Source organism: Aulonocara stuartgranti (genome assembly GCF_965226115.1).
Source record: "Aulonocara stuartgranti genome assembly, chromosome: 4".
Lineage (NCBI taxonomy): Eukaryota > Metazoa > Chordata > Actinopteri > Cichliformes > Cichlidae > Aulonocara > Aulonocara stuartgranti.
The window spans coordinates 5476416-5495385 of NC_138942.1; the positions used below are offsets into that span (position 1 = coordinate 5476416).

The following is an 18970-nucleotide window of genomic DNA, read 5'->3' on the forward strand; positions in this document are numbered from 1 at the left end:
TTCCTGTATCATTATAGATGTATTCTTATAAAAGGCCTCTAGAGTGTACCAGCGCTCTGTGTTTAAGTCTGCTAGGCAGCAGTCACACAGATATAATAGAAGAGCTCAGTGTTATTACACAATATGAGAGTTTATTGACTACATTTGGCACATACAAAACATCCAGACTGAATAAAACAGGCAGTCTAGCTCATGAAAAGTCCCAGCTGGATTGAAATATACCATTAAATGCCCATTCTTCTAAGTTTAAATAACACAGATAAATGCCTGTTAGTATGACATTTGGGCATCTCTGGGGACTGTCTGAAACCAATAAGCTTTCTTCATGCACTAGAGAAAGCAGAAATGGTTACAGCACTTGTTCCCCAAACATCACAAGATCCCCATCTCCCCCTGCTTTTTAAATTGATACGTGACCCTCCCTCCCTTTTCCCCGATTTGCTTCTTCTACTGTATCACTGATCCTTTTTCCGAATAAGGCAGAATGAATTTGGACCAACCCAGAAGCCAGGGAAGACCTTCTCCTGGAGGTTTTCTTTGAATTTGTGAATCAGCCGCACCTCCTTCTCAGCCTCTCCCTCCACCAAGAGGAACTTTATGATGCCTGCGGGCTGGTCGACGTAGACGCCCATGGTGGAGAACAGGGGCATCTGGATGTCCACGTTCTCCGCATTGTGCCAGATCTGACAGCAGGAGCCAGACCAGCCGGCACCCCAGGAGGTTTTGTTCTCTCCGATGCCGCAGGGTCCGTCCTGCATCTTCCGGGGTGAGCTCTCGCTGACCACCCCGATCACCACCCAGCCGTCGTATTCCACCTCCCAGTACCCTCGATGGCCCAGCAGCCCTTCCTTGCACAGCACCTAAAGGTTAGACGAGCCATAGTAGGAAATTAAGCTAGCAACAAAAAAAATGGCTTCAAGAATTAAATGATGAGCAGAATTATTGATTTGATTTGCAGGCAATTTGATGAAGTAATGTTCCTAATACATTTTTTTCCCAGTAGATGCACTTCTGAACCTTTTAAATTTGCTTGTCTTTAATTATGGTAAACTGTCTTTGGATTCTTAATTGTTGTTGTCAGATCAAGATATTAACTTGGAAGACTCTAGTCATTTTTGATTTTAACATACAGGAAAAAAGCACCAACATGCTGGTTCCAAGACCAAAAGTTTAAATAAAGTTCTGGTTCCTGTTAGTTTTACTTCCTGCCTCTTTGATGGGCCCCTGAGCCTGTTCCCATAATGCCCAGAACGATGATTAACTCCAAGCTTACCTGTGGTGAGTGGTCGTATCTCTCAGGTCTCTGGTGATAAGGGCACACTGCATCTGATGTACGAGCCACTTTAGAGCCGCCCTCTGAAATCCACAACAGTTTCTCTGCAGTTCTGTCATCGAAAGAGAGGGGGATCCAATCTGAGGAAAGGGGAGGGCAAAAATACAAACTGAGACCGGGAGGCTGGTGATGGACTGGTGGCTGTCTTTCAGAGTAACCCAAAATTAAAGACTTTCAACTTTAAAATTGCACGTCTAAGTTTCGAGATCTACTTTTTGAGAAAGAAAACAAAAACCTTGATCTTAAATTTCTGTTGTTGCAGTTTTCAGAGTATTAATGTGCAACTTTTCTGTTTGATTTTTGGCTTAAATTATGTTTAACTGATATCTTTGGATTTAATTGGGGGCACTAACCTAAAATAGTAATATTAATTAACTATTTTTGCATTTATTCCACATTATTGTAATTTCCCCCCCTCCACTACATAAACATTATTTTGTCATCGTAAGTACATCCTTGTGCATGTACTTGCATGAATACTTGAATACTACTTTTGCCTTTATTAAAACAGATTCAGGCCTTCTCACCAAACATCTGGACAGGTGTTCGTCATTATTCATAGACAGCTGTGTTCAGCTTTTCTTTGTTTTACTTTTCTGTTAAGTAACCCAAAGATGTTAAATGTCATATTTTTATGATATAGAAACTGTTTTGTTTTGGACCGTTCCTCTTCTGACAGGCTCCTGGAATCTTATCCAAGGGTATCTAGAAATGCTATGTCCCCAGAACCTTTGGCACTCTACCACCTCGATGCTTCACTGTCAGCACTGTGATGCATTCATTGTGAAAGTCGTGGCTAGGTTCTTGCCAAACACGCCGGACCCCTTCTGAGCCGAATAACTTTATCTTGGTTTCATCTGACAGAAGAATGTGCTTCCTGCTGTTTTGTTCCGAATAGCCAGCGAGAGTTTTCTGTCACTGATGTTTTGCAGTGTCTCTTACACTCCCTGAACTGCCACATAAGATCTTCCCTCCCAGTTTCAGTGAAAAGCCCAGTACCACCCCTGTGCAATACTTGTAAGTCTATTTTTCAGAGTTAAACTGTACAAGCAGCGCATTGACCATGATGTCAATTTAGGAGCACAACCCCTGCTGCGCGGTTTACTTCCTCCACTGCTTTTTCACTTTTCTTTTTGTTTCTGTGATTACAGATTTTCTAACATGTGTAAATTTTTGTTGTGTTGAGTTTCTACATACAAGCTTTTATAGCTGACTTAGCTGTTTTTTGATTGTTTATAAGAGAAAATCTTCATTTTAGTGCTCCTGGAGTGATTAGGATTTGGAAAATATTGTGAATTACCATGTAGCTCTGTCAAATCCAGTGTGTTATTGGGAGTATTAGTAGTTTATATTAATGAATAGCACCTGGGTAAATGTGAAAAATTCTCTCATTTTGGGGGATACTCAGAGTGAGAGTTGAGGAAAGACTTGATTAATGTGACAAGTAGGGATGGGTACCGATGGCACCGGTTCTGACATAAACGGTAGTAACCAGACCGAAAAGCAGCGCACATTTCGGTGCTTTATTTCGGTGCTTTTTTTTTTCCTGAGCTGTGATACACTTCTAGCCAATCATTTTACGTTTCCGAGGATAGTAGGCGGGGCCAGGTACGTAAGTTCTGTTAGAGCAGAGCTACAGATTAAAAATGTCCAAGGCGAAGCGGTCAAAAGTCTGGCTGTACTTCACAGCAAAATATGCAAACTCAGCAGCCTGCAACAAGTGCTTTAAGCTGATACTGTGATACTGTCAAAGGAGGTAACACCAAGAATCCGATTAAACAGCTGGCGATGCATAGCGGTTTTTTTAAAAGCCGAGAAATGCGCCGTATTTGGTAGCTTGCTGCGAGACCTCACACCGTGCACGTCGGGTGGGTTGCCAGTTATCGGACCCGGAGCAACATCCCCCAAAAACCCGAAGAATAGAGTCCTGGCCCCTAGCCCTGCCAGTGTAGCAGAAATGATGAGGATGATGATGGCAGCAGCAGCCGTTCTTCTCTGCGTGAGTAGCTTAATTCGTGTGTAATTTACGTTGAGTAGGCTAACCACGTTATTACATTAATGCATGTAAGGTGAACTAGCAAACATCATCATAGCTACATGCGGCTGTCTTCTTGTTTGATGGCAGATACTCCCTTCACCCTGGCCAAAAAGGCTAAAATGACCAAAGAAAAAGTGGGAAACAGTTAAACATGAGAGGGTTTAAGTTTGTGTTTTTTCCATTGTTTAAGCACTGCTTCCAGCCAAGAGTGATACCATATATGCCACATAGCTGCAGAAAAGGCACACATTGTTATCTTTTTACAAAAAAAAACAGCTGAACATGAGAGGTTTTTGGACAAAGTTTGTGTTCTCCATTCTTTAAGCACCGGTTCGAGCACCGTTTAAGCACCGGCACCGTTTCAAAAGTACCGATTTGGCACCGGTATCGGATAAAACCTAAACGATACCCATCCCTAGTGACAAGTGACCCTTCAAAGACGGGCTACGTTAAACTGGCAGGTGAACTACGAACACTGCAAACATAGGTTTACCTACTTACCTATCCACCCACCCCACCTTACCCTTTTAGCATAATTAATTTAACTTTATCCACAAAATGCCTTTAAAAAAAAAAAAGAAAAAAAAGAAGGTGGATACACTGGATCATCCCAAGTGTGTGTGGACAGTGTGACAGGCATTCTTTAATTTCCTTAGTGTTAAAGTGATATTTTTCAGAGGGTGGTTCTCATTTATACAGCCTGCATGAAACAACATGGTAACAACTCAAGAGGCAGTTTTTGGGATCCATTTTTGGGACATTGTAGTTTCAACCCTGCAGAGTAAAATCACCCACATTAGCTGTGCATTAGATGATCAATGACATTGTAAGTTACAGGTGGAGGTGAACCAGTAGAACCAGCTTGTTTGTGTGTGTGTAGGTCGGACCTCAGGAAGAACAGCTAAAGCTGAGGCCGATGCTTTAACAAGCAAGCAAACAAACATGAAGTGCCAGTGCCGTCAGATTCTCTGAACTCCCAGTTCTCTCCTCATGACCCTTAACATCCTTCCTTCGTTCATTATTGCTTCTCATTACTAGCTTTGTTTGGTAAAGATTAACTCCTGGGTCTGAAAAAGAAAGTCAGTGCTATAAACCTTTATTCTGTCTAACAGACAGCAGGGGGCATCGTCTAAGGTTGCAGAAAGAGGTTTGTGTAGAAATGTCTGGGAAAAGTTTAATGTCTCAGTCGCTATTTTTTTAAAAGTCTTATTTCATTCAGCACAGTTATTTTGTAAATTATTGTCCCATTTGAGTAAAAGAAAAAAAAGGATAAACTAAGGCATGCTGTGGGCCCACTGTATGACTGACACCCACTTTGAGGACACACCTGCGCAAATACAGTATTATACTTATAATTTATTCCAATGTGGATCATGTTATAGTACACGTTTGCTGACAACATCAGTAACCTGATGATGTAATCTAACTCAGCAATGTGAGTGAATGAATCTCAGGGTTGGAAAAGCTTAAAAAAAAAGTTGGGCTATATGAGAGTCAGCCCCCTGCAGAGTGTTCCCCTACAGTCTTTCTCAGAATCAGCTGCTTACTGTGTGAGCAGTGAGTATAGCAGGGTAAATAATATTTACTGACCTTACTTTAACAGTCATCCTGGTCTAACCCCCCCCCCAAACAACAGCAGCCAAAAAAACAGGCATAATAATAAAAATTAGAAGCAACTATTGGCAAGTGACGAGGCAACTTTGAATCATTTGACGTTTAAGTGGTGCGCTGTTTCTGTGGGATATAACATTTGTGAATATGCTGTTACATATTTATTTAATAATGTAGTTAGTGACTGGTTCTGGGAAATGTAATAACCATTTAAATACATATTAGGAAGTGTAATAGACTAATTGAATTTGGTGTTAAGTGATCTGGTATCTAAGTCTTACACCACGATTACTTTCTAAATTTTTATTCATTAACCTTTTTATGTGGAACAAACTTTGACCATTATTATTTTAATCTTTGATCATCTTAATAAGTTTGCTCCATAATTCTTTTGAATTAAAAAAAAATAGCATGGCGTGACATTACTTAATTATTAATTATTCATCTTTTTTTCTTTACTCAGGAGCTTCATATTAAAATAAAAAGCCTTACATTTCATGAAGTCGGCCCTGGTGGTTGGTTCGGGGATATTGGGCTCATATGGTGGCAGTATTACTGAAAAGAGGAGGAATAAGTGGATAAATAATGACACATTGATTTAATTTAATGCATTAATATCCACATGCAAAGCCTTCACAACAGCGGGACTCCATGCTGGTTTTTACCTTCTGTAGCACTACTGTTTTTTCTCCCTGGAAAAGAAAACGAGAGCATCATTTCACTGCTGTCTACTACAGACACTGTATATGGAATTACAGCCTGTCCTCAGACATGGTTTCTCACATGAGCTTATATGACAAAAAGCTGACCGCTCGACGCCCAGGGTGGCAGCGGCGGTTACTTTAAACCTTTTCATCTTCCTCTACAGGCTGCACCTTCTTCATAGTGTCTGCCAGCACTGCAGCTGCAGTTAATCACCTGCTGCTCTCAACACATTGTAGATCACATAGGGGTATGTGTGAAATGTCGGCTCAGCACTGATTCATGGAGTTCCCTCATGCTTTTCGAGGTTCTGGTTTCAACGTATGGGACTCCGCATACATTTGCTGGGAACACCGTTCATGGCCACTGATGACAGGAAGCTGATTCTAAGAATTGACTTTCTGTGGGATGCTTTTTCTTCCCACCGCTGTGGGCGTGTTTATCGTGTCACAGGCTCTCCGTTTGTTCTTCCTCCAGTTTGTGAGTCACTGCGTCTTCTGACATTCGGAGAAAACTGTGATCCCTCACCCGTCCGGTCATCAATCATGCCTCTGCGTATGTCAAGTTACCATCTCTCAGATTTCACACAGAAAACGATTCGATTATTTTATGCTTCACGCTCATTTAACAGACTGTTACATCCCGGTATTTATCTGATTTGTCTAACAAAATAAGACAGAACAGGCTCGTTTTTCTGACGTCCTATATGGAGGGTATAACTATGTTCATTTAATGAGAAGTCATAAAACATGCTTTCTTTCACTTTTTAAGAAAAAATCAAGACAATTTAATTAAACTAAACCTCACCCTACTTAAACTCTGCTCTCCCTCCCCTCATTTTTATACCATAAGAGGCTGTAACAGACTGAAATATAGTTTTATGGCAGTATTATGACCGAATCCCTGATTGTCATTCATCTCCACTAAAAAAGATAGTAAAGATTTAAGGCTTGGCCATTTGGTGAGGACATGTAGATTAAGGGTTGATTGTTAAATTATAATTGTATAAGTCGTTGCTTTTAGTGATCTAGTACTTCCTGCAGAGTGGAGGCTTTGTATGGGTCAGTACATAAAAACTTAATTTGAAAGTTGTGCTTTTATTAAAGCTGTATAATATCTGTTGAATGGCCAGAATTACATTACTTTTACTTTGTTGTATACTTATTCAGTCCCAGTTGCAGGCTTCATAAAAAGTCTTGAATTAAAAATAAAAGCATCCAGTGCAGGAGTATTTTTAACTTCAGTATTATGACGTAATTTGATTAGTTGATTTTAACTCCTTTAAATATTTGTTGGGTGTTTTACGCAGCGACAGTGCATCCTGTTTTATAAAAATCCTCATATACCTGTAAACTTTATTTGTTAAAGGTACTGTTTGTAGTTTCCGTCTGCCAATTTTAACTAAAGGTTTTACCAACAGGGGGCAGCGTTTTCCCACACCACCATTTGTTCTTTTGCCTGTTTAAATAAAGGTGATACTGACTTGCTGCATCATCTTGTGGTACCATATGAAAGTATAGCTTGGCTGAGTTAACCTTCAGTCAGTTACTATCTCTTAAACACAATACAAAGATGTTTTGAACATGAATTTGTAGTGGTAGTATTAGCTCATTTTGGAAGCCTAAACAGAGGAAGGACATAAACTTGACAGGATAAATCGAATAAATTCATGCTTCAGCTTGATACTTGTTCACTTTGAGTTTATATATCTCCAGGTTTAGTTGATTTTTATATTTATTATTTTTTTTAATCATTGTCCTTATGTTTTTCTTTTTTTCCCTCTTTTGTTGTATAGATTATTTAATGGGATGAACTACAAACTCTTTAAAGCTGTTTTTGATTATAATGGTTATCCTGTGTGTAGTTTTGATTATTAACAGGAATGCAAATGCACTGGATCCCGCGTCTTTAGAAAGGTGACTTCTGTGCCCATAGAGGTTTCCCTATGTCTGAAGAGGAGAATCCAGCACGTATCTCAGCCTGGGGAAACTTTACCTCTACGACCTGTGTGACCCTCCACTGGGGAGGATGCCAGCAGCGTGACAACCAGAAGGACAAATGATGGCCTGGCATAACATCTGCAAACATCAGATATAATTGAAGGGGTGGCATTGCTTTCTCTGAAATGTGTTGGCTTGCAATTCTCTTTACTGTGGCTAATGCACCGAGGTAGGGTAGGGTAGGGTTTCCAGAAGAGGAGTGGGCCAACTTTAAATGTGTTGGCTTTTCCTCAATAGGTAAAGTAATGTTCACTGGGTGCTTTAATTAAAACCTAAATATAGGCTGAGGTATTGTTTTGCAGGAGCTCATTACGCCAAGAACAATTACCTGATCAACATCACTAAGGCCAGAGAATTTGATAATTGGCTGGGCATGCAGACATATTAATTAAACCGTACTGAGTAGGATTCAGTTACAGACGAGGTTTGAGTTTGGATATTGTCCACATGTCATGATTGACTTCAACAGCAAGCCTGCCAGTTTACAATGCACAAGCTCAAACGTTTTAATAGACTGATGCGTTCGCATAATGCTGCACCATTGATGGATGGGGCAGACAGAGATTTGGCAGGACAAAGCAGGATATAGTGAAGGTCATGAAGTCATCATTGGAAACTGGGAGCAGAAAGTCGCTGGTGACAGATCACTTCATCGGTCTTTCTCTCTCTCGTCCTTTGAGCTCTTTCAGAAAGGAAGCGCTCGAGCTCAGCTCAGTCCAGCTGGAAAGGTCAACGGCGACTCTCACAGTGTTTCACAAGAAGTGTTTGTTTTGGAGTGTCACGAGGTAAACCTCTTTTTTCACCCCCTCCCCAGATTCCTCTCTCAGTGGGACAGAGCTATCTGCACAGATCAGGTTCAGAGCATCCCACTGAGACAGCAAGATGAGAAGATAGTGAGTGATAGTTCCTGTCAAGTGTCAAAACTTCCTGGCTAGAAGCCCTATGGGTGACGAGCGCACATGTGAGATGGAGATTGGAAGGACATAAAGTACACTCAGAAGGAAAAGGCCTTTTTGAAGGGCTAATACAAGTATGTAGGCTCCCATAACAAATTTCCATTTTGAATTATTTCATTATTTTTAGAGTATTTTTATGCATCAAAGATTAGCTAATCACATTAGTTAGATTTGCCACATTACGCTTGCATTCATGTACATTATGGTGACAAATTAAACTTTTAATGGCACTAATTCCTCCAGGAGACGACAAACTGCAGAAGCCGCGGGTGCTATATGTTACATAAAGGCAAAATCAAACAGCCATAAATAACACCAAGATGAGCATTTGCATTTTGGTCCCTGAATTACTGTGCAGCATTTCACACTTCATTACTGTGGCAGCAGAGGAGGGATTAGCAACAATTGAGGATGGAGACGGAGGGAGAGCGGGTGACTTGGGTTATGCAAGCTATTATGGAATTGGAAAGACTGAAAAAATCCATAAGAAGCAGGTAGGATATGGAGAATCTATATGAAATATCTTCCTCTAGCTGGAGACAGAGAATGAAGCAACGTGGGCGTGTTTGGACAGGTGTATCACGTTGCTTAGGGACAGAAACAAGAAAGACAGACAGAAATATGAGCACTGAAACTGCAGGCGAGGCTGTGACATTGACGAAACGATCACCACCCGGCGAGAGGCTCTTTGTTGACATGATTAATGGACCAAACTGGCACAATCCAAGGTGAGGAAGGATATCTGGCTCCCAGCTAATGTCCAGGGATGGTCAGCGTGAGGTAACTTAACAACGTCAAATAAACAACATATAAAACACATAATAAATCAGTAATAACACACTGTGACAAACTGTAATTAAGATTTTTAAAGTCCATAAGGAATGGTAAATGAACTGCCTCTTAGATAATGCATTTTTACTCATTCACAAAAGCACTTTTTTCTTTGCCCAAGTGCATTCTATATAACAATCACACTGAGCAGCCCAGGCTTCAGTATCAAGGATAATTTGGCATGCAGACTGCTGCAGCCAAAGATCAGACCGCCAACTTTACAATTAGCAGATGATCTGCTCTACCTCCTGAGCCACCTTAATTTAAAACATACAAAAAAACAATCAAACAAAAACATTTGGGTCACATTACATTTGAAAGTCAAACATTTGAACTGCCGTATTTGTCATTAAATGCATCACAGTATAATGTACTCGAGCTTTAGAATATTGACTACAACAGTTCAAATGTCATGAAAGACATATTGAAGACACGATGCTCATAAAGACTCAGGTGAGATTGATTTCTTACCTGCTTTCCTGGGTACGGGCATGATTCTCGTGTTTCTCACGGCACAGTTTGGCATCAATCGGCGACGTCCTGTGAAAGTGCCTGTGCATCTCCGGAGTGTCACTCTTATTAACTTCCAAATCAGTAGAGAGGGGAGGTGCACGAGTTTGGGTTGGATGTACCGGCCATCCAACGGGATGGTCCTGTTACTTGAAACTCCTGATCCTTTCTTGGGATCGCTTGATGGAGATGAGCAATACATCCCAAGTATGCAAACTTATCTGCGTACACATGGACTGAGCACATGCACGAGGTAAACCCCAGAGCTTACATAGCATTTAGCACTGAGAAATTTAAGTATCTAGTTTAAAGAATGGGGGAAAAAATATAGCAATGTGCCCAAACCTCTTTGTGTCATGGATGTAGACAAACAGGGACGTTGGCAGCAGATACTTTATGTTCTGTGGATTGCCTCATGTGGCTTCTGTCAATCTATTGGATTTGGCAGGTCTGGAACTCAAAATCTTTGCTACTTTGTTGTGTTTGTTTTCTGGTAGAAGCCACTGCCTTTGGGGAGTGTCATTGCCATGGTAGGAGGGCGGTGGTGAGGTCAACATGTCAAAATGACATCAAGATGAATTTGGAAACGTGCAAATTTTCTGCCAGAACATTGCATTTCAACATGAAACTCAGTGCTATTCATGCAGCCTGTCAGCGGTTTTAATGTTTTGGCTAATTGGCATATGCTCACATCCACACGGCATATCAGTGCTTAGCCTTGTAGTGGCATCATAGAGGAGTCATTAGCATATCTGCTTAATACATGAAAGACCAGGAGGAGACACAAATCCCTGTAAGGGCTGCATCGGGAAGCATCTGGTGTAAAAATCGGTGCCAAGTCACACGTGTAGATCCATACGCTATGGTGACCCTTTGCAAATAAGGACTCGTCCTGTCACCTCAGCAACACGATGAACTTTGACTGACTTTTTAAACTGCAGCTTAAACTGACTAACTCAAGCTATAGGGGGTTATTTTCTGTACAGCGAGTGGGAGATGTCTACCCACCGGGGAGCTGTCGTCAACCCAAAAATCTCATCTATTTGCAGTTGCTTTGAGCGCACGTGGCAAAGAACTTGGAGCAAAGCTTATCAAAAATGCTGCTGCACTTCAAGCTTGCAAATAGCAATTTCTAATTTCTAATTAGTCTGTTTGTCCAGATTTTACTCACATTTACTGTCAGTTATATTAAATAATTAAATATAACATTAGCATACATTTATAGTTAGTATAGTGAGTGTACTGTTTTGTGTTTGAAGATAAGATAAATTTTTACAGTGTTGTGGAGTTATATGTTAATACTGTTGTAAACACCATACACAGGCATCCTTTTAAAGGTTCTGTCCTAATATCAACCCACTCCTGATCCAGAAGCATCTTACCTGGGGGAAGGAGAAAAAGAACTGGACCTTAATCATCGGTCCAAAGAAACAGATTGAAAGTAGGGAGGCCTTGAATCCATGATGTCTGAAGTCCAGGGTGAAGTTTCCACCATCTGTGAAGGCTCTGCAACATCTGCAACCATATCATCAGCTGGTGTTGGTGGTGTTGGTTGGTGGTTTTATCAAGTCCAAAATCAATGCAACCAGTTTTAGAGCCCTTCAGCTTTCCATGTGCTGACAAGCTTCATGGAGATGCCAATTTCTTTTTCTAGCAAGACTTAGCACACAGTGCCACAGCTACTACCAAATGGCTTGCTGTCCATGTTATTACTGTAGCTTGACTGGCCAGCACACATGCCTGACCTGACATGGAATCTATGGGCTACTGTCAACAGGAAGATGAGGAACACCCAGCCCAAAAATACACATGAGCTGAGGGTTGCTATCAAAGCAACCTGGACTTCTGTCTATGGGCCTGATTACCAACGATAACACACATTCAGTGGACGGAAAAAATTCAAAGCAATGCAACAATCCATGGTGACGGAGCCCCGACCACATGGTGACGGAGTTTTAGAAGCTGGACCTGATCTCACCGACTCAAGAGATCTGATTTTATTATAATTCTTCAAATTAAAATGACAAAAGCATGAAATATTTCACTTTATGTGGAAAACAACGTTAACAATCTAAAAGGTTGTTTTTTTTTTTAAATATACAATTTTGGGGAAATAATGTTTGGTAAAAGGAACTTTTTTTTTTTTTTTACATATAATTGTAAGCAACATCTTAGTATTGAATTTATTGGCACATCCTGATAATTACAGTCAAAGAGGAAATAACTCCGTCTCACTGTTATTACAAGAGGAATTTTAATGAGGCGCAAGCTTAGTGATGGTTCCTGTAATACTACACACACACTGTAAGCCATGAAAGCAAATTTCAGCACCTGCTGCTTACTGCTGCCAGTGAGCCGTCTAACCAGTATTGTACCATGACCTTTGGTCTATGTGTGTTTAGGGGTGCTACATTATACACTCAGCAATCACTATGTAATATTCCAGTCCCGACCTGGCTGTTAAGTGTCTGATCATGTTACTTCATTGCATGTTAACATGATGGGGCTGTGGTGAAATGTATAGCACAATTGGTCGCTGGGGATTCATTGAGTGTGAGACCGTAATCTGCGGAGGCCTGCTGGGATGCTTTTCCAGGACTGTGAAGACTTCCCCTTGTAGTTTTCTTAGCTTTTCTCTGATTGACAAGGCAGGTGCTGGCCTCTCAGTGTTTTGTCCACATTTACAGTATTTGGCTCTAAGTATGTATGCTATGAAGAGTGTTTATCCCAGACTGACAGAAGTGACAAAAAGAAATATTTCATGAAAACGATCACAGCAACCATTTAAATCTACTTAATGAGAAGAAATAAATAACATAGTCGCATTTTTATGCAAAAGGTACACAATCTAAATCTGTTATTGAATATATTTAATTAAATATAGCAAAAGTGAAAGATGCGAGAAAGAACAAAGACAGCAGAGCATTAATGTGTCTATAGGATTTGACTATTTTACTTCATATACTGTAATTTTAGACCCAACAAGGGGATCAGGAACCTTCTTCAGGGTCACGACACATATACAATCAATTTATGAAATATTCATTCAAATAAATCATATCAAAAGTATTTTTTTGGGGATTAAAAATGACAACTTCCTGAACTCAACATTTATTTAGAGAGTGATAATTACCAAAAAATAAATAAAGAGGCCAAACAACCAAAAGGAGGGAACAGATAGGGTGGACAGGGTCTTCAAGGCCAAAACAAGAAGCACAGCTTATGAGTCTATGTTTGAATTTTTTAGAAGTTTTTATATTTAATCTGTACTCTTAGATCATCAAACCAGAGGTGGGACCAAGTCATTGTTTTGCAAGTCTCAAGTAAGTCTCAAGTCTTTATCCTCAAGTCTCAAGTCAAGTCTCAAGTAATGTCAGGCAAGTCAGAGTCGAGTCTCAAGTCACTGGTGTAAAAGTCCAAGTAAAGTCACAAGTCTGAAACTTTGAATTTCAAGTCCTTTCGAGTCTTTAAAAAAAAACCCGAAAAAAAAGCATGTTGCAGTTATATGCTAAATGTAAATATTAGACCATGTAATTTTTAAATCTGTGTTTTTCTCAACACATGACAAATAGTGAACTTAGAAAATATACACAAATTGTGAAATTGCACCTCTTTAAAATGCAGCTCAATTAAACCTAGCTCCAAGAATAATTTTCACCGACAGTTCTGAGATAAGCTGCATGTTATTCTTGGATGCGGTTGTAGGACCGGCTTTAAAATCGCATGACAAAAATATCATATATAAATAAATGATTTTTTTTTTAAAATATCATTTTAAAAAAAACTGCATCACCAACGTAGCCTGGAAAACATTTGCTAGTTAGATGAAGTCAGCTATCTCATCTTAGCATATTTATATGCATATTTATAATCATACGGTTCTTGGAGTGAGTGCATACACTCGTGAAGTTTAGTAACTTCCGGTCACTGCAACAAGCCCAGGTACTGTTTACCGACGGATGGGTGCAGGACCTTGAAATGCACCGTGTAGAAAGTAAAGACCATCGTACGTATCATAAGTTTACCAGTCTCACAAATCGTCGTCATAAATACACATTCGTTAATCGTTTATTAATAGGACCTTTGAGCTCAATGGTAATTAATTAGCAGTGGAAATAATTTCTGGTAGCATCACAGAAATGTAGCAGTGACAATAATATTGTATGCTGTAATCGTACTGGGCAATTAGTGATACAAAACAACTGTTTTATCCTGTGAATAAAAGTATATGTTTTTGTCAATGTACCATAATAACAGAAGCGAAACGCAATATTGTGTCAGGACAATTCACTATTTATGCACAATAAACACAATAAATAAAGGAGCATAGCGCGACAATTTCTGTTCAGCGCCAGACTTGCTTGTAACCTATATCACCAATTATGTTAAGAAAAATGACGTATTAACTACAACAGCAGACTGACCTTTGTGGAAATGCTTGGAGCAGACTAACCTGTGAGCTCGAGGGTTCTGGGACGTTATAATTGGTCTTTGAATGGCTGCAATCCAGTCGCCTCTTTGTTACTTCGGAAACATGGCTCGAACAATTTCTCTTCAACGACGTAATCCGATAACAACCGATCTCTTTACCCGTCGGCTTCCCGTGGCTGTCATGCGACCGGCTATTGCAGTTAATAATACAACAGCTTCTTGACATTTTTGTGTTTCTTTTTATCGCTGTATAACTGATTTTAATTGAAAGCCTGCGTGCGCTAGTACCGCTTGCCACGAGTTCCCAGAATCCTTTGCGGTTCTACCCGTGAATGACGTCACATTTTCAATCTCTATATAATATGCATGTTAAATTTTATATTTGGGGTAAAATATCAAGTCTTTTCAAGTAAACCGGTTCAAGTCCAATTCAAGTCCCAAGTCATTGGTGTAAAAGTCCAAGTCAAGTCACAAGTCTTAGCAGAGGTGTGGACTCGAGTCATTAATTTTATGACTTTAGACTTGACTTGAAAAAATGTTCTAAGACTTGTGACTTGACTTGGACTTTTACACCAATGACTTGGGACTTGAATTGGACTTGAACCGGTTTACTTGAAAAGACTTGATATTTTACCCCAAATATAAAATTTAACATTCATATTATATAGAGATTGAAAATGTGACGTCATTCACGGGTAGAACCGCAAAGGATTCGGGAACTCGTGGCAAGCAGGCTTTCAATTAAAATCAGTTATACAGCGATAAAAAGAAACACAAAAATGTCAAGAAGCTGTTGTATTATTAACTGCAATAGCCGGTCGCATGACAGCCACGGGAAGCCGACGGGTAAAGAGATCGGTTGTTATCGGATTATGTCGTTGAAGAGAAATTGTTCGAGCCATGTTTCCGAAGTAACAAAGAGGCGACTGGATTGCAGCCATTCAAAGACCAAATATAACGTCCTAGAACACTCCAGCTCACAGGTTAGTCTGCTCCAAGCATTTACACGAAGGTCAGTCTGCTGTTGTAGTTAATAATACGTCATTTTTCTTAACATAATTGGTGATATAGGTTACAAGCAAGTCTGGCGCTGAACAGAAATTGTCGCGCTATGCTCCTTTGTTTATTGTGCATAAATAGTAAATTATCCTGACACAATATTGCGTTTCGCTTCTGTTATTATGGTACATTGACAAAAACATATACTTTTATTCACAGGATAAAACAGTTGTTTTGTATCACTAATTGCCCAGTACGATTACAGCATACAATATTATTGTCACTGCTACATTTCTGTGATGCTACCAGAAATTATTTCCACTACTAATTAATTACCGTTGAGCTCAAAGGTCCTATTAATAAACGGTTAACGAATGTGTATTTATGACGACGATTTGTGAGACTGGTAAACTTATGATACGTACGATGGTCTTTCGTTCTACACGGTGCATTTCAAGGTCCTGCACCCATCCGTCGGTAAACTGTACCTGGGCTTGTTGCAGTGACCGGAAGTTACTAAACTTCATGAGTGTGTGCACTCACTCCAAGAACCGTATGATTATAAATATGCATATAAATATGCTACGATGAGATAGCTGACTTCATCTAACTAGCAAATGTTTTCCAGGCTACGTTGGTGATACAGTTTTTTTTTAAAATGATATTTAAAAAAAAATATTTATTTATGTATGATATTTTTGTCATGCGATTTTAAAGCCAGTCCTACAACCGCATCCAAGAATAACATGCAGCTTATCTCAGAACTGTCGGTGAAAATTATTCTTGGAGCTAGGTTTAATTGAGCTGCATTTTAAAGAGGTGCAATTTCACAATTTGTGTATATTTTCTAAGTTCACTATTTTGTCATGTGTTGAGAAAAACACAGATTTAAAAATTACATGGTCTAATATTTACATTTAGCATATAACTGCAACATGCTTTTTTTTCGTTTTTTTTTTTAAAGACTCGAAAGGACTTGAAATTCAAAATTTCAGACTTGTGACTTTACTTGGACTTTTACACCAGTGACTTGAGACTCGACTCTGACTTGCCTGACATTACTTGAGACTTGACTTGAGACTTGAGGATAAAGACTTGAGACTTACTTGAGACTTGCAAAACAATGACTTGGTCCCACCTCTGAGTCTTAGAACATTTTTTCAAGTCAAGTCTAAAGTCATAAAATTAATGACTCGAGTCTGACTCGAGTCCAAGTCATGTGACTCGAGTCCACACCTCTGCATCAAACACCACTGTAGCTGTAGCTGAGAGAATTAAAGCCTTTATTGTTATTATACACAGTATAATGAGACTAAAAACATGGTGAAAGAAGGCTGGAGCGTCCTTCCTCACATAGTGACGTGCTGACATTGGTGCTCTCCAAACACAGAGACATTTGTGAGCAACATGCTGCAGTACAAGCAGCCTGTTTGAGATCTCCTCACCCTGCTGCTTTCTCCCATCGTATTATCTACTGTAATGCTTCTGTCATTCATCTTTTAGCGTCTCATGGTATTGAAACATACACGTGCTAATTTCTGGACTTTGGGATAAATATGTGTACGTTTCTTCTGAGTGGTTGGTAAAGAGACAAACTGCATTAAAAATGTTAATGAATTTATATAAAATGAAAAAAAATTGCAACTTTTCTAAAAGGGTCATTTTTGTATGTTACATTAACTTAAACTCAAAATCTTTACCACAGTTTAAATTGTTCTCAATAAGATGCAGACTCCAAGGGCACAGATCGTGCCACTCTGAGGAATTTGGGATCTCGCCTTTGGATACTTATTTTAAATCACTGTCTGCTGAGTTTAATTTCAGTCATCATAGCAACATTTAAAAATAACAACCATCATATCTTAGATCACCAGCCAAATGTGATTAAAAACTACTTAAAAGGTTTGCTCATTTCTCCCCCAACAACAGTGTTTTTTTTTCCAACCCAGACTTGCTTTTGCTGAACTCTCTTTAGATTTAATTTCAGAACTCTCTTGTAATGTCTCTGTTCCCATTTTCTGAGACTGTACTCTCAGTGTAACCACAAATACACTGGATTCCATTCCTAAACATCAGCACAACAATAATGTTCAACATTATGCACTCCACACTGTAAATAAATGCCACTTGTTTTGCACATATTCAACTCTGTATATTTTATATATTTTATTATTATTATTATTATTATTTTATTTTATTACTATTTAATTTGTAAAAATGTGTATACGCGCGCGCACACACACACACACACACACACACACACACACACACACACACACACACACACACACACGTAGGAAAATATTTAGTATACACATCCAGAAATGCATACACTATTATATATTGTACATATATTTATTAGTTTCAGGTTGGCCATTCTTGTATTTTGCTCGTTTGTGTTGTTGTGTTTGCACATCTCTGTTGCTTGTGGGGCTCGCACACAAGAATTTCACTCGCATGTGCTGTGCCAGTGTGCCTGCACATGTGATGTGACAATAAAAAGTGATTTGATTTGATTTGATTTGATTTGAATGTGTCACTGTCAGGGTCCCCCTCCCCGCTCCCTGGTACAGGGACATACATCACACCCCCTACTGACCCTCTGGATTTATTAGTGTGTGAGTTACGTAAGTGTGTAGCTGTAGTTCTGGTTTTTAAACTGTGTGGCAGGAAACATTTCAAAACAAGTTTAGTCTCGGCTCATTTAGCTGATGTTACACGAAAACCCAGATTGATCACCATCTCTAGTCTAAGCTCTGCTGCTGTCTGACAGAAGCAGATCTCTTTACAAATAGATGACTTTTGTCAAATGGCTTATTTCATTCCAGCTCTCATCTTTCTCTCAGCTGTTGTTATCACCTTATCCCTCATGTTATTCATCAAGATAGCGCAGGCAGTGGCTGAAAACAGTCACAGAGTAGGACTGTGTGTGTGTGATTCTGAGAAAGGTCTGGTTGGTGAGTGGAAGAGGGCAAAGGGGACCAAAGTCTTGAGGCGCAACATTTAACCTCCCAAAAGAAGAGGATGTCCCTCACAGTTGGACATGCGGACTCAAAACAGCCAGTGTGACTGACATATGCTGATGAATGTTGACTCAGGGATTCTGGGACATTCTGTTACTAAAGCCACGAAGCTGTGGTCTCTCTCCTTGACTCATAATTATAAATACACAGATTGGAGGATCCGTGGTAGAGGGGTTGTCCCGCTTTCATTTGGATTGGGCTGCTGTCCAAGCAAGTAATAGCTTACTATTCTAGGATTATGCCTTTGAAATCAGTAGCATTAACAAAATCTCTTCAGTGAATAACAGTTTTTTCTTCCTTTCATTAATTATCATAGCTGTGATCTATATTGATCACACACAGCTGCAGCTGATTAATGTATGGCTACCATAGACTGTAAATAAAGGATGGTGATAGCCACCTCGCTTTCAATCATGGTTAGTAAAGCCTTAAGCTGAGCATTTTGCTGTCGTTATCTTAGCTTCTTGAAACCCTCTATGATGAGCCAAGTCTGAATCTGACTGATTTAAAGAGACTCTGTGATGTGATTCTGATGA

At 39.6% G+C, this 18970-nt stretch overlaps 1 protein-coding gene across 3 annotated transcripts; it reads right to left on the reverse strand.

The window, feature by feature from the left end:
- Positions 1-111: 111 nt before the first annotated feature.
- LOC309705444 (tripartite motif-containing protein 16) lies at positions 112-14700 on the reverse strand. Of its 3 annotated transcripts, none has more exons than XM_082531265.1 (7): positions 14435-14700; positions 11364-11496; positions 9943-10160; positions 5648-5674; positions 5475-5537; positions 1274-1413; positions 112-860 (listed from the first exon to the last, which is right to left on the reverse strand). In XM_082531265.1, exons 3-7 carry the CDS (start codon positions 9995-9997, stop codon positions 456-458), a joined length of 690 nt encoding a protein of 229 aa, XP_082387391.1. In that variant the 5' UTR covers positions 9998-10160; positions 11364-11496; positions 14435-14700; the 3' UTR covers positions 112-455. The 3 variants fall into 3 exon arrangements, with proteins under 3 accessions (XP_082387391.1, XP_082387389.1, XP_082387390.1); XM_082531263.1 differs by having other exon boundaries at positions 9943-10488; XM_082531264.1 differs by lacking the exons at positions 9943-10160; positions 11364-11496; positions 14435-14700 and adding an exon at positions 5766-8503.
- Between the last annotated feature and the right edge of the window lie 4270 nt (positions 14701-18970).